At 40.5% G+C, this 16,723-nt stretch overlaps 1 protein-coding gene across 2 annotated transcripts in view; it reads right to left on the bottom strand.

The window, feature by feature from the left end:
• Positions 1 to 15,880, bottom strand: part of OSBPL1A (oxysterol binding protein like 1A) — a 214,066-nt gene extending 198,186 nt beyond the window's left edge. Inside the window, exons 1-3 of one of the 2 annotated variants that reach the window (XM_043444522.1) lie at positions 15,658 to 15,880; positions 7,002 to 7,178; positions 2,534 to 2,656 (exon numbers count right to left, since the gene is read on the bottom strand). In XM_043444522.1, the coding sequence (XP_043300457.1) occupies positions 2,534 to 2,654 (121 nt within the window). In that variant the 5' untranslated portion in view covers positions 2,655 to 2,656; positions 7,002 to 7,178; positions 15,658 to 15,880. The remainder of the gene's footprint in view (positions 1 to 2,533; positions 2,657 to 7,001; positions 7,179 to 15,657) is intronic. The other variant, XM_043444523.1, reaches the window with a different exon arrangement.
• Between the last annotated feature and the right edge of the window lie 843 nt (positions 15,881 to 16,723).

Genomic DNA, 16,723 nt, shown 5'->3' with positions numbered 1-16,723 from the left:
TGATGATGATCCAACCAGGTATGCTTCCAGCTTTCAGAACAGAACTCCAAGGTAAAGATTAAGAACCAGGTTTCCATTTTACATATGCTAATGTGTACGTGTCAGTGCCATTCTCTCAAATCATCCCACCCTCTCCTTCTCCCATTGAGTCCGAAGCCAGTGATCTGTGACAACCTGGAGGGATAGAGGGGGGACAGGGGTTCAGGGTGGAGGGACACAAGCGTGCCCAGGGCCAATTCATGTTGATGTATAGCAAAAACCATCACAACATTGCAATTACCCCCCAATTAAAACAAATTTTTAAAAACAGAACCAGGTTCCTGGTGAAGGATGAGAAGATTTTTAGAATTCCTTTAGCATTCCCTGAACCACCTCGGGCTACTTTCTGACAACTCAGAGCATGTTTTCTTCCCCTGCTGCAAAGATAATACTCCACCCCCACTGAGGGTGAGTTGCTCGAGCAAAGGAGGGGAATGCAACGTGGCAGAAGAAAATACCCACCAAGGACTCGGGGCTATGTGAGAGGAAAAGATGTAAGATGGGACGCATGACTCCTGACCCTGAGCCCAGAGAGCGAGGTAGGTCCAGGGAACAATGAGAACGGGCAAGTGACAAGTGGGATGCTAGGAAAAGGGCCCCCGGCAGGCACCAAGCCGAGCACCAACCTGCACAGTGGCCAAGTCAAAGTAAACTCGGCAGTGCGGGCAGAGGGAAGGTCATATGCTGGTCCTCAAGGCTGCTCTGAGCCCCCAGGTGTCAACTCAAGACCCTGTGGCCACACCCAAGGAGTGTGTCCAAGGTGAACCAGCAAGCCTAGGCCATGTGTCAGATGGAAGATTAAAGAGGGTCAGGGTGACAGGAAGCCAGCAAGAGCCAACATGAGACTCCTGAGGCAGCCAAGGAGCACATCTGTGCTTACAATAAACTGAAACACCTGCGTGTGACTCCCTGTGTTTTTCTTCAGCTACAAGGATGAGCTGGGAGAAAAGCTGCAGAGGAACCAAAGGCGGTACACACAGAGAAAGGCTCGCCTTTACAGTTAAGGGCCACCTTTAAAAAAAAAAAAAAAGGCCACCTTAATGAGATGGGCTTCCCAAGTTGACGCTAGCCTGCCAATACAGGAAACAAAAGAGACCTGGGTTTAAACCCTGGGTCAGGAAGATAGTCTGGAGAAGGAAATGGCAACCCACTCCAGTATTCTTGCCTGGGAAATCCCATGGACAGAGGAGCCTGGCAGGCTACAGTCCATGGGGTCACAAAGAGATGGGCACAACTAAAACGACTTAGCATACACCGAGATGGGAAAGGACACGGATGAGAGGCTCTGGGAGGCCAATCGTTTTACAAAAAAGCCACTGAGATGGAGGGACCCGAGGACTAACATATAGTCCTCCAAACTCCCAGAAGGAGAAGGCGCTTATTGAAACATCTGAGCCAATTTAAAAAATAAACTCTATTTCTCTGCACACCTGAGTTTAATATATTTGTATTTGCTACACAAGACACGCTGTGATTTGGCAGCTGCTACTTACTCACCCCTCCTATCTGCAAAATCCCTGCCATCGAGGCTGCTTCTCACTTCAAGACACTGGCACATGACCTTTCTTTTGCCTTGAGCCCTTTTCTTCTCTATTTTTACCTGGTTATGTCTATGCAATCTTCATATATCACCATAGGATGATTTCCTCCAAGAAACTAATCCTTCAAGTTCTAGTTACACACTTCTTATACATTCCGTGACACTCTGCATGTCATAGCTCTTATACTCTGTACATATTGTGCAATAAAGACTAGTCTGAGCTAGTAATCTACTAATCTCAGTGAGGGAAAGATCCTGTCTGACAGTATTTTAAGGTACTTCACATGATCCTGGGCATACATTAAACATTCAAACCTGCTGCTTCAACTGCAATGTCTTCAAGAAGAAGAAATTGTCCATAGCATGTATCCTGTGGGCTCAAGGATTATCCCTGTAGTTCGTAAGGTTTAGGATCCATGACAATTTTAAGACTGGATCTCAAGTTTGGGGAAGAATGGATACATGTCTATGTATGGTTGAGTCCCTCTGCTGTCCACCTGAAACTATCTCAACATTATTAATGGGCTATACTCCAATATAAAATAAAAAGTTAAGAAAAGAAAGACTGACACTCAATTTCTCTTACTTAGAGGGGAGTAGAAGATCCACTCTTACAGGGCTTCTTCCTAGGATAAGAGATGGAAATTTATGGCAAGCAAGTTCAAAAGGATTAGCACTAAATAAATGATAAAGTAGTGTATATGTGTGTATGAACTTAGTCGCTCAGGTGTGTCCGACTCTTTGCAACCCCATGGACTATGGCCTACCAGGCTCCTCTGTCCATGGGATTCCCCAGGCAAGCATACTGGAGTGGGTTGCCATTTCCTTCTCCAGAGGATCTTTCCAACCCAGAGACTGAACTCAAATCTTCTGCACTGGCTGGCAGATTCTTTACCACTGAGCCACCTAGTGCATACCCACAAGAAAAAGCGAAAAGATACATTCAAGGCTTACCTTTGCAGTTAATGTCAGCAATTACTTCATTCCTTTCCATGGTTTCTAATAGCTGTCTTACTTCTTCAGCATTGCCGTTTCTGGCATGATGGAGAAGCTGTTGTTCTGCGTCTGTGCTCATTTCTAGATTTAAAAAATAGTAACACTGCTATTAATCTAAGAACATATTTAGCTTTTGGATATTCTGCCAACAGATAAAGGGGAAAAAGACCCTCTTCATTTTGTAGCTAATAAGACAGACAAAAGGAATAATTAAATGAATCAGCTGCAGGGTCAAAATTTGACCTTGAGACTCTGTGCCCTATGTATTATTACTGAAGCCTACACGACTGAGCGACTGAACCAAACTGAACAGCTTCCTTACCTGCAGAATACAATCAACTTCATGACCTGTGGTAAGATTGTGTCTATGAAAGCTAACTGTCAAAGTATTTTGTAAATAGTCATTAGTACAACATTAATAATCTTATGACTATAAAGTTAAAATATGGCAATTCATCAGTTCTATAGAATTATCAAAAGACTGAAATGTGGAGAAGGAAATGGCAACCTACTCCAGTATTCTTGCCTGGAAAATCCCATGGACAGAGGAGCCTGGTAGGCTATAGTCCATGGGGTCGCAAAGAATCAAACACGACTGAGCGACTTCACTTTCTTTCTTTCACTTTCACTGTACTTTCCAAGGTACTCTACTGTAAGATTAAAAATGTTAAAAAAAAAAAAAAAAAAAGACTGAAATGATGTAAATGAACACATTGGAAACGTGTGAGAAAATAAATTACAGATAAGGATCCTGGAGCCACCATACTTACCAATAAACTCATTTTCTTATCAAGCCTCAAGCCAACTATAGAGGAAAACAACCGAATTTAAAGCATTTATATAAAAATGTTATGAACAGCAATTCCCAGAAAAAATACAAATTTCTTTCATACTAATAATCATTTGGGCTTCCCTGATGGCTCAGCAGGTGAAGAATCCACCTGCAGTAAAGGAGACGTGGGTTCGATCCCTGGGTCGGGAATATCCTCTAGGGGAGGGCATGGCAACCCATTCCAGTACTCTTGCCAGGAAAATCCCATGGAGAGAGGAGGCTGGCTGGCTACAATCCATGGGGTCACAGAGAGTTGGACATGACTGAAGTCACTGAGCACAATAATCAGTTAATGCAAATAGATCAAGCACAATGGTATTTTTTTGCCTACCTCATTAGCACAAATAAAAAAAGTAAACACACCAAATGCTGGCATGAACAGAAAAGGTGCAGTCCAGTAAACTGTTAATATGCATATTATATATAACTTGCACACAAGTTATAATACACATATGTTATACACACAAATTATTGCACACATATGTTGCAGACGGAGGAAGTGACAAACTGTCATGATGAAATAATTTCAAAATACACAAATACCCAGGGAGGATGCCAGAAGATGGCCAAGTAAGCAATACCAGGACCTGTCTTTCCACCTGCACAACAGGTGCACTTGCAGAATCTGTCTGATGTAACTACTGTGGAACTCTGGAGCCTACTGAAGGCTTGCAACTTGTCAGGGAAGGCTTGGAAGGTAATTGTGGTTATTTCAGCTCTTAGCAGAGGAGCAGTTCCCTATCCTTCAGCCACTCAGCAGGCATCTGTGCATATGCTCCTGGAGCAGCCTGCTGCAGTCAAGGTTGGCAAAAGGGACCCTGTCCTCCAAATACTGGGGAGCTAGGCTCTGATCACTGATTGCTGCTTCTGATCACAGATGTGCAGACAAACAAGTGGGCAGTCATTGTTGCTGCATCTGGCCCCTTGTTGCAAGCCTTTCCAGTGGGCTGGAATGCCAGGAGATTTAAACAGCTAGCACCCTTTTGCCCCCCATTCATTTTTCCATTTTCCCCCTAAATTTCCCCTTAATTTTCCACTAGTAAAAACTAGGACATTTACAACCAAATGCATATGTGGGGGAAATTACAACGTTGACTGCTCATTCCCACCTGAAAGCTCAAAAGACATGAGACAACCTTAAGTTTATACCTCAGGCTGGCCTTCAGCAGAGAGGCAGTCTACATCAAAACAAACAAACAAAAAAACAGCAAACCCTGGGGAAGAGGGTGGATCTGATTTCTAGAGTTACTGCATTAGATTCAAATGTCCAGTTTTCAGCAGTGCTGTTCCCTCCCAAAAAAACACAAGTCACACAAAGAAATAGGAAAGCAGGGCACACTCAAAGGAAAAAAAACAAGTCAACATAAACTGTCCCTGAAGAAGAATAGATGGAAGATATACCAGTCAAAGACTTTAAAACTGTCTTAAAAATGATTAAGAAGAAGTAGAGAAAGTCAAGATGTATAAACAAAATGCAAATAAAGATAGAAACCTAAAATGAAGCCAAAGAAATTTTGCAGCTTAAAAGTGCAGTAACTAAAGTGAAAATTTGACTCGAGGGATTCAAAAGCAGATTTGAGCAGGAAGAATCAGTGAACTTGGAAGACAGGACAACAGAAATTATTAACTCTGAGGACCAGAAACAAAAAAGATTGAAGAAAAGTGACCGCAACTTAGGAGATCTGTAGGACACCAACAAGCAGACCAACACAGGAATCACAGGTGTCCCAGAAGAGAGAAGGGGGTAAAGTATTTGAAGAAAAAATGGCCAAAAACCTCCCAAATTTGGTCAAAGACATGAACATAAATATCCAAGAAGTCAAGGAACACCAAGATGAAACCAAAGATATATAATCACACTTTCAAAAAACAGAATTTTGAAAGCAGGCCAAGAGAAAAGCAAAACGTCACATACAAGTGATCCTCGATAAGATGATCGTGTATCTCATGAGAAACTCTGAAGGCCAGAAGGCAGTGGGTAAAGAGTAAAATACTTATTAAGTTAAGTGTGTGCCTGGCTTGGATCTTAACCGTCCTTGGATTGTCTGGGCTTCGTGCTAATCATGCTTCTGCATGTCTGTGTTCTGCTGCCTGATCACCTGTGGGTGCCCATGTCCCTTCCTTGCAAGTCTTCTGCGTCCACCCATTCCTGAGAACTAGAGCGGGCCTCCGTATGCTCAGAAGAACAGGAAGAGCAGCCTGTTCACCTCACGACTCCTGCCGGCCAGGGGCCCAGAACCTGGTCCCTTCAGAGCACTACCAGATAACCCCTCTGTGCCCAGAACTCACTCACGTCCCCTTGAAAGGGCTCTTATAAACCCTCAGGAAGACAAACTCAGACTCTAACCCAGAGACTGATTTCAGAGACTATTTTCCTAAGAGGTGTCATCTAGCAGTGACCATAATGTCCTTTCTTCTCAACAGATTGTTGATCGGCGTTTACACTAACCACCTTAAACACCTCTGCATTCATTTATAGTGCATATTTATTAAAACAGTCGATTAGTCATTTAAAAAGCTTAACAATACTTATATTCACTGCAGCCCTATTTATAAAGCAAAAAAGTTAATGTCCATCACTAAAGGTTTGTTCACAAAACTGAATACTATGAAACAACAAGATTGTAAAAGGAATTTCTAAAACTATGGCATTGCAATGTATCATCAAGTCAGATGGTTTTAATATAACAATCTCTGTATATGTTTTACATGTTCACAGAAAAAGAAATACATTAGGATGATAGCAGTGGATACTTCTGACAGTGAAATTATGAATGGCTTTGATTGTCTTTTGATAGTTGTGCTTTCTAAACTCCCTACAATATAACAGCTTTTAATCTTTATTAAAAAAAAAGTTACTGAAGATATAAAACAAAAAATCTTGTCAAATTAAATGAACATTTCATCACAGGTGATTTTTAATATATATTTTAGCGAGACAAGTACATTATGTAAGAAGTGACAATCTACTTTTGCCGGCACAATACACAAAAAATGTTCATTTAATATATTTTTCCTGCTTTTCAAGAATGAATCAGAGAACACTTGAAGTATCTTCAGAACATACTAGAAGTTGTTTAATGTTACCTTGGGTTCTTACCACACTGGGTTTACAGAAAAAAAGTTGTAGTTTTAAGTTTTTCAACTTCTGTATAATAAATATGAAAAGGGTAAAGTCAAATCTATTACTTATTTAAGCACTCCACAGTAATGTAATATTCATATGATATTCAATAATAACATATTCACCACAACAGTTACTGATAAGCACTGGAATGAGATTAAGAATTATTCAAAGGTTTGGGAATTCCCTGGTGGTCCAGTGGTTAGGACTGCTGGGGCCTAGGTTCAATCCCTGGTCAGGGAACTAAGATCCTGAAAGTCGAGCGGCGTGGTCAAAAAAAAAAGAAATTATTCAAAGGTTGCAAAGTACCCACTAAGGACAGAAACTGCTACAGGCACCGGAGGTATCACACAGTCCCTGCCCTCCAGACAGGGCACACATGCGCTTGGTCACACCAACACGCGCCAAGTACAATAATGAGTAAGGGATAGTGGCTGTCCAGAGGACAAAGGGGGTGATTAGCCCTTTACCTGCATTAGTGAAGGAAGGAATCACAGAAAAAGTGAAATTCAAGCTGGGACTTGAAGACTGAGGAGGTCACCAAGACCAGCAGGACAAAGGTTTCTGACCCAGCTGGACAACTGTTACACCAGGAACAATCTTGAGTGAAGATGTGATTCCATTTGGTCGTGGTGAGTTTGAGATTCCTAGGGGAAAAAAGAGAGGGAGATGTCCAGTAAGCAACCATCTTATACCAGCCTGAACACAAGAAAACAGTTCTAGGGGAGAATTATAATAGTCAGTACATTAGTGTTCATTAAAATCACGAGGGTAATCAGGACCTCTTACTGAAAGAAGACCAAGAGTGAAGGGAAAGTGACTAAGATATAGCAAGAAAGGTCTAAACATGGATAGGGGGGCGGGGTGGGGTGGTACCAGGAGAGGGTGGGAGTATCAAAACCAAGAGAGGAGAGTGTTTCCAGGGGGGGCTGACACTTTTTCCTTCTCCCCTAGTGGCTCTAACACTAAATCAAAGTAGCACAACTCCAAAAATATCTGCAATTTAAAGACCAAGCAAACTTCTTAAAATGATAACAGCACGATTTAATTAGCCCAGTAAAACATGATCGTTATGTTCCTTTCAGCTATGCCACAAAGAAACTAAGATATTCCAAACCAAGACATAAAAACATGTGCATTTTTTCTTAATCCAAGAACCATTATAAGGCAAAGTCTGCTGCTATCTATGCATACCTGAAGATTCAGAATTCGATACATCTGTAGCAGCTAAAACTTTATTCAGGTTGGCATCTAGGTAGCCAGCATGGGCTAGGAAGTTGTCCACCGTGAAGTCCATGAGCAGCTGCAGTTCGCTCATCACCACTAGGCCAGCATCCCTTCCCCTTTCTCTCCTGTCACTGTATGACCATCAATAAACACTTCACTGAGGGCTGACCATGGTACAGGCATTGTTCTATTAGGTGGTGCTACACTAATGAATAAAACCCGGCCTTGCATTAGAATAACTTTGTTTTATGTTTTATCTATATATTTTATCTATATATTTTTATATTTAAAAAATATAAAAATCTATGTTTTATCTGCATATTTTTGTTATGTTTTATCTATATATTTTTATATCTTATCTATATATTTGTTTTATCTATATATACTTTAATATATAGTACATATTAAATATATATAATATTTATATATATTTGGGGGTGGGCACCACACTGCAAGGCTTGCAGGATCTTAGTTCCCCGACCAGAGATTAAACTTGGGCCATGGCACTGAAAATGCAGATTCCTAACCACAGGACCACCAGAGAACTCCTGATAACTTCTGTTATAGAAAAGTCAACTATACAAATAAATTACTATCCACATTTCTCAAGAGGTCTAACTTGCCATCTCCACTCCCAACTTCAACTAGATCCCCTTAATAAGCCTTCAGAGCACTTCATGTTTGCCACAAACATTAGTCTGTAGGTGCTCATGTGGTCATTTCTTTGTTCTCCCCATATACACTACAAACTTAACTAGAAAAAGGGTCCCAAGTCTATTATGTGTCCCCACTATATCCCTAGCTTCCAGTAAGGTACCCAGAACACAGCAAGCAACCAAATATTAAATGGATGGATGGATGGATGAATGTGGACTTAGTTTAGACCCAGAGGAATCAGGTGGAGAGGGAGGTGGGAGGGGGGATCGGGATGGGGAATACGTGTAAATCTATGGCTGATTCATATCAATGTATGACAAAAAAAATAAATAAATAAATTAAAAAAAAAAAAAGATCAAAGCAATCAAGTATACCGACAGGAAGGCCTAAAAGTAACGTGCTTATTGTAAGCGGTACACTTTCATCCAGTGATCAAAAAATGAAGGCTTTTTTCCCCTTATATGCCACAAGAAATTAAAATCATAGCAAAAAAGGAAGATCTTTTAAAATATACATTCCAGGATTATTTAGGATGATCACTGCTAATTTGATATTAATACACCTCTTAACTTATGAATAATTTGTAGTTAACAGTTAACAAATAGGAGGAGGAAAAGTGCAGACAGTGACAGATTTTGTTTTCTTTGGCTCCAAAATCACTGTGGCCCATGACTGAAGCCATGAGATTAAAAGACCTTTGCTTTTTGGAAAGAAAACTATGACAAACCTATTAAAAAGCAGAGACATCACTTTGCTGACAAAGGTCCACATAGTCAAAGTTATGGTTTTTCCAATAGTCATGTACAGATGTGACAGTTGGACCATAAAGAAGACTGAGTGCAGAAGAATTGATGCTTTCAAATTCTGGCACTGAAGACCCTTGAGAGTCCCGTGGACTTCAAGATCAAACCAGTCGATCCTAAAGGAAATCAGTGCTGAATATTCATTGGAAGGACTGATACTTTGGCCACCTGATGTGAAGAGCCAACTCACAGGAAAAGACCCTGATGCTGGGAAAGACTGAAGGCAGGAGGAGAAGCGGGTAACAGAGAATGAGATGGTTGGATAGCATCACCATCACTCATGACTCAATGGACCTGAGTTGGACAAAACTCCAGGATATAGTAAAGGACAGGGAAGACCGGGGGTACTGCAGTCCATGGGGTCAGAGAGTCAGACACAATTTAGTGACTGAACAACAATGGTTAACTTTAGAAAAAATACAAAAATCAAAGAATCCAAATTCAAATGTTGAACAGATGTTAAAAAATATTCTTTGGACTCATGAGAATTTATTTCAGAAAAGCACTGTCTCTGACGTTTAAGCTAAAAGAAAGACAAGTAAACCCTTAATGCATCTTATGAGACTAGATTTTGAACAACATTCTATCAGCACACATAGTATTGATATTTTTCAGTGTTACTTTGTGGATGTGTTCAGCCATTCTTTTCACATACATGCAGCTCCAAACTCTTGTTTTTAAGATTAATTAACGAGATTTTAATGGCCAAGAGAATGTTCAAGAAAATAACTAGACAAAAACATCTTGAGCTACAAAAACTGGGAGACTAGAGGCCACTTTGCCTTGACTCCCCTCCTCCAAGGTTCACTGGGGAAGACAAGCTTCTAATTCTGAATTATTTTGTGGAAAGCAAATTTACATTTTGCTGTTGTATAAACACTGTGAGTGAAGTGAAAGCTGCTCAGTTGTGTCTGACTCTTTGCGACCCCATGGACTATACAGCCCATGAAATTCTCTAGGCCAGAATACTGGAGTGGGAAGCCTTTCCCTTCTCCAGGGGATCTTCCAAACCCAGGGATTGAACTCAGGTCTCCCGCATTGCAGGCGGATTCTTTACCAGCTGAGTCACAAGGGAAGCCTGTACATTACTTAAGCTGGTTCCTATACTTGATATACACCACTAAATCTCCATTAATTACAGTGGATAAATTCTGTGGCCCTAACAACTCTGAAATCTTGACAGAAACCCTAAAACTGTAACTTAAAGGGCAATCAACTCGTTCAATTCAGTCAGAGGTCTATTATTTTACAAACTGAATGGCTATTTTTCTTTACTATTCCAGCTGAACTTATACAGAATCAAAGAAGAAAATTCCTAGAGAAATCAAAGACAGTAAAGTTCAATAATCAGAGCTAATTCACTCAAGTACCAGAAATTCAAAATATTAAATGATGTGCTTTTGGACTTCCCTGGTAGTCCAGTGGATAAGACTCTCTGCTCCCAATGCAGAGGGGCTTGTATTCAATCCCTGGCTGGGGAAACTAAGATCCCACATGCCACATGGTGCAATCTTAAAAGAAAAAAAAAAAAAATTATCTGTCTTTTAAGAGTTCTTAAAGGTGTCTGAAGTTAAAATTCAAAGACATCCACGGCTAACTTTATTAGACCACAAATATAGCAATGCTTAACGGGACATCATAAAGTATCAGTAAAGCATGGTGATGCTCAAAAACTTAATCATAAAATTACCGGATGATCCAGCAATTCCACTTCTGAGTGTATGCCCCAAAGACCTGAAGGGACTCTTGAAAGAGATATCTGTTCATGATCACAGAAGTGTTCTTCACAACAGCCAAGAGGTAGAAGTTGCCCAAGTGCCCCCTGGCAGATGACTGGATAAGCAAAATGTACTACATACATACAGTAGACTACTACTGTTCAGCCTTAAAAAGGAATGAAATCCTGAAACGTGCCACAATAACGATGAACCCAGAACACGTTATTTGAAGTGATATAAGCCAGACACCAAAGGACAAATACGTGACTCCACTTATATATTTGGAGTAGACAAATTCATGTAGCCAAAAATTGAAATGGTGGTGAATAGAAGCTGGGAGAGAAGAAAATGGGGTGTTGAGTGTTTAATGGGTACAGAGCTTCAGCTTGGGATAAGAAAGTTCTAGAAATGGACAGACACAATGGCTACTGCATAATATATTTTAAAATGGCTAAAGAGATTTTATGTTCTATGTAATTTACAATTTAAAAAAATGAGGAAGCATCTGGAACTTCCCTGGTGGCACAGTGGATAAGAATCTGCCTGCCAGTGCAAGGGACACGGGTTTGATTCCTGGTCCGGGAAGTTTCCACATGCTATGGATCTGGGCCTACGAGCCACAACTGCTGAGCCCATGTGTTGCAGCTACTGAAGCACACGCACCTAGAGCCTGTGCTCCACAACGAGAGGCTACCACAATGAGAAGGCCACTCCCTACAATAAAGAGTAACCCCTGATCTCCACAACTAAAGAAAGCCAGTACAAAGCAACAAGACCCACTGTAGCCAAACTGAATAAAATTAAAAAAAAAAAAAAAAATGAGGAAGCATCTAAAATTTGAGTCTAACAAGTGCCAAATAGCTTTTGAACCAGTAAAAAGTCAAAGGAAGCCAACTATTCAAAACACCTTATGACTATGTTGTGATTATTTTTAAAATTCTCAGATATTGATTTTATGCTTGGTAATACATTAAAATATTTGAAGTATACTGTACTTGAATAGGAACTTGAATAGTGAGAAAAATTAAATATTTATGAATATATTTTACAAACCAAGTCTTTAAAACCAAAAAAAACCCCAGTGTGCTCAGCACTGTATTCCAAAGTATTCAACTGCTTAATGGTATATTTTTTCCTCGATGTTTTTCCAATACTGTATTTTAATATAAGGAAAATATTAAAAATCAAAGTGACTATGTTAAAACATGACGACAGAAATAAAATAGCTTTGCTCTCAATCTTATTAGTTCCTAGCAAGTAATCATTAAGTTCTTTTATATTATATATCCCAGGTGTATGTATGTGTGTATATACCTATTTGTACATAGGCATATACAAATGTATATGTATAAAATTATGACATTTGTGATAACAAATAATTAAATGTATTTTTGCTTGTTTCAGAAATTTAGCCTTGGCAGACAGATTCATATTTAATCTAACACTGCTTTTAGAGATGAAGAAACTGAAAAGCACAAAGGGTACTTGCTAAGGGTATGACTTTACTAGCCACAGCCAGAATTTAGAACTTCTAGTCAAGGGGTGAAATATTATTAATGCTACATATTTCATAAAACTCAATTCAGCCTCTAAAATTAAAGGTCCCCGATCCTAGTTATTGTTCACATGTGCTAACACCAAGGAAGCTGAATCCGAATTTTAGCTTAATCCTCTCATTTTAAGAAGCTTTACTCATTGAAATAAGATATCCAAAATATGGCAATTTAAGGAAAAAGACAGCAAATTTTAAAGTCATTTTAGGAAGCACCTGCCTCTTTCTTTTAAAAATATGAAATTAAGTTAAAAATCGCTTTATTTTTAATTCAGTGAAACTTTCTTGCTAACTTCAACAGGACTCTGTGCCCAGACCAACAGCATCATCCTTTTTGCAGGAGAAATGAGAGACACCTGGCTATAATTGTAGTATGTCTTACTGCAGTTTGTAAGCCACTGAAATCAATGTAAAATGCCTATACCAAATTATATTTAACCTATTTACATTATCTTCTCTATTCATATTCATTATATACCCATACTGACTTGGATGCCATACAGATATAATAAAATAATCACCCTTCTTGCTATTTATTATTTTATCTTCATTCAGTTGAAAATGTTAATGTTTAATAAAACCAGTAAAAATTAAATAAGCTTCCCTGCTTTATGAAATTGTTTAAACCTTAAATTGCTATACATTTTATCTGCTTTAACAACCAAGAACTAACCCTTACATTCATTCCTGATTTGAATTTGAACTTCATAGATTCTAAAAACTATTAACTATAGTTTCAAATTAGGTTGGACCCATAGAAGCAAGAGAAGTTCACAAATTAGATGAATATAGTTTTATATAACAATAATACTCACCAAAAGAAGGCTGATCAACTATCACGTTCTAATGATAAAATTCCTTACATGTCAGATAGTGTATTTAAATGTTTCCTATTTTGATTATCCCACATTTGAAAATTATCTTCCAAACTTCATGAAATATGTTGCAGTACTGATCAGTTACCCACTATATGACCAGAATTTTCTTTAAAGGAAAACTTTAACCAAAGTAAAAATGTGGTTACTTTTCATTGTCACATGATAGGAAACTGTACAGTTAAAGACCACTTTCACTGTATAGCACAGTAATTCCCTATTTGCTGGTTGATGAATACAGTGACTCAGATAAAGTGACCTACTACATCCTCCTACTTTAACCGTTTAAAAGTATTTCTTATATTTGCCTACGTTATTAGTGAAAGAGGACAGGTAAGTGAGAAAATCCTACATTTCTAGGGATCAAGAACATCCTATAAGATAACTATATATGATCACCAATATATTCTGTACAAAATGCATGAAAGTATCTTTTCTGACCCCTCATTAATGACTTCTGGAAAGATCGGTGTAAGCTTATTGCTAACAATACTGCTAACACCTGTCCTTTTTCTAGGAACTGGAAAGAATTTACAAACCAATAAAGTTCTAATTACCACCAGACTTGGCTTATTAACCACTTCAAATTTTTTTACACGCCCTGGCTTTCTCCCCCATATGTTATTAGTTAAGCTGATTTCCACTTTCTCTTGACTACTTTTCTCAGTGAATACATATAATGTACAAAAGCTCAGCTCCTTGTAATAGCAAGAGGTAAGAAACTGTCAAAGCATGAAGAGTGATATATTATGATTAAATATAGATGTGACTAGGTAAAATAAAACCACATGAAGAAAATTTTTATTTTGTTAAATAGACATTGCATCATGTTATCATGCAAAAGAAACTGGCTGTATTTTTCTACCTAGTTGCTAGTTCCAAACAAGCACCATTTCCCTTTGCTTTGGAGAAAGAGTGGAAAAAGCAATGTTTTACAGAAATAACATTTAGCTGTTCTGAATTACAGGTGTAAGTGCTGTGCAAATAATACCTGCAAGGCTGAGAGCCTCCAGGGACAAGGATCAGCCGCCCCCACCCCAACCTTTTACTGAGGAAAAAGATATTCAGCAAGTGTCATCTGATAAACAGACCGGGGCAAAAGCCTGCACTAATACACAACTGCTTCAGATAAATCTATTCAACTTGCAGCAGTTAACTCCTGTTTTGCATATCAGTTGCTCAAGGCTAGAAGAAAAAGACACATTCTAAAAAGGAACGTTACTGACAGTTTTCTCCCCTTTCTCCGCTCATAGATTGTAGGTAGAGCTCCTAGAGTAGAACTAGGGGATACAAAGAGGGTGGATTTTGTAACTATTCTGTAATTAACACAGAGACCTTTAAATTCAGCAGGGGTATCCAGAAATTATACCTACTACTCACTGCAAAAAATTTCCTTGCATCAGAGCCAGAACGCGAACACTCCTAAGCCATCAAAACAAATCGAAGTATTTTTCAAATTCTGAAATAAGAGGTGAGGACATCCCGAACTCTAAACCCAGAATGCATCAATTACAATATTACGATATGGCTGAGATTGTCAAGAAAAACATATCACTGATTCTACCCACAAACACCTAATCACTAAATTTGCAACAGTCTAGTTTAACTTAATAGCACATGCCAACGGTTCAACTTCACTGTCCGCATGAAGCTAAGACGTTCACAACATTAACTACATCAAGACAACCCTTTTCAACGCCTCCTGCCAAACAGCAGGGCCACCGGGTAAATAAATCTTTGTTTCTATTCAGTTCAGTCGCTCAGTCGTGTCGGACTCTTTGAGACCCCATGGACCGTAGCATTGTTTCTATTAGGCAGCTACAATCTTTCATGCTGTTTCTGAACTCCTTTGATGGTCTTTGGTGCTAGTGGGAACTGACCACGAGGTACACAGTGAGAAGGGTCACGTGAACAGCTCGTGACTTCCACTGTGAATCAACCCTCCTCACGATAGTAGGAAACTCAAAGTTGGGATGCACACATCCAAGTACCTATAAAGCACGCAGCTGATGACTTCTCAGGGAATGCATGAGGCACCAGGACGGAGTCCCAGCACCCAGCGTGGAAATGCAACAAATGCCAACGTCTTACTACTTGCAACAACTTCCCCGCAGCGTCGGAGCAGCCAGGGACTTCGGGGAGGTCGAGGTCTGCGTCCGAGCCCGGTACCTCCAGACCCAGACCTTGCCCATCCTCGGAGACGCGCCCTCACTCCCCACCACGCGCAGACAGACCTCCCCCAGCACCATGCAGGGGAGAGCCCGCTTGCCCTGGAGCCGGCCTAAGAAACTGACCTACGCGGTCACCGGGTTCCAGATCTCCCGGGGTGGGGACCACAATCGCAGGCTGCCCGCCTCACGCCCAGGAAGCGGCCGTCACCTGGCTCGCACTCCCGGAAGACTCGCGGCCCCACGGATCATCGGTCTCGGCGACCCCAGAGCCCGGCGGAGCGCGAGGCCGCTTGGCACCACTCCGCGAGGTGGCACCGCCCCTCCGCGCGGCCGGCCCCGTGAGCGCGCGCGCGCTCCGGTTTTATTTACGCCATGCCCGGGCACCACGTGACCGGCGCGCGGGCGGAGTGGCGCGCTCGGCCCTCGGCCCCGCCCCCGATCTGGCATGCCCCGCCCCCAGCACGCTCCAGTCCCGCCCGGATCGCCGAGGATGGTTCCAGCATTTGCCAACTGCTGCCAGGATAGGCAAGGACTTCACGCTCCTCCCACACGCCCCGCCCCAAGAGAAGGACGGACCCTACTTCGAGGACACCCAGGAGCTGTGGCACGGAAAGGAATCCCTCCAAGCCAAAGCAAATATATTTATAAATACTCAATACATTACCCAGCTGCCCAGGTTTTTTCTTTTCTGCTTTGGTTGCGACTTTACTCTTGGGAACTTAATAGGCAGTGTAAATTAACTGCACCTCTCTTTTCACATGTCAAAGGATGATCTTTAAATGCTATACAGGTGTAAGCATCTAAGATGGATATGAGTAAGGTATGCTTAAAGAGAGATTTTACAAGTTTTCCTTCACTTCGTCCCTCCGCCCCATCACACACCTTTCATAGAGTCCATCTCTACGGACTGGCACAACAGGTCTAGCCAGAGTAGTTAACACATAGCCTTATTATGTGAAGGTACACAGTCTAGTGTAATTACACGTTTTAAAAATAAGCATAGCTGAAAAAGACGAAGTTACAAGCCTACGAAAAATTTTTCAACTTTCTTGTATTTTCCAGTGTATTTAATGAACACGTTCTTTTGTAATGAACATTAATAAACAGGTATTGTATTTAAGGGGCGTAGGTTTTCAGTTAAGTCTAGAAACCTGGTTGAGAACCTATTACAGGCCAGTTGTCACTGCAC

This window comes from Cervus canadensis, chromosome 23 (genome assembly GCF_019320065.1).
Source record: "Cervus canadensis isolate Bull #8, Minnesota chromosome 23, ASM1932006v1, whole genome shotgun sequence".
NCBI lineage: Eukaryota > Metazoa > Chordata > Mammalia > Artiodactyla > Cervidae > Cervus > Cervus canadensis.
This window is presented reverse-complemented; position numbering and strand designations above follow the sequence as displayed.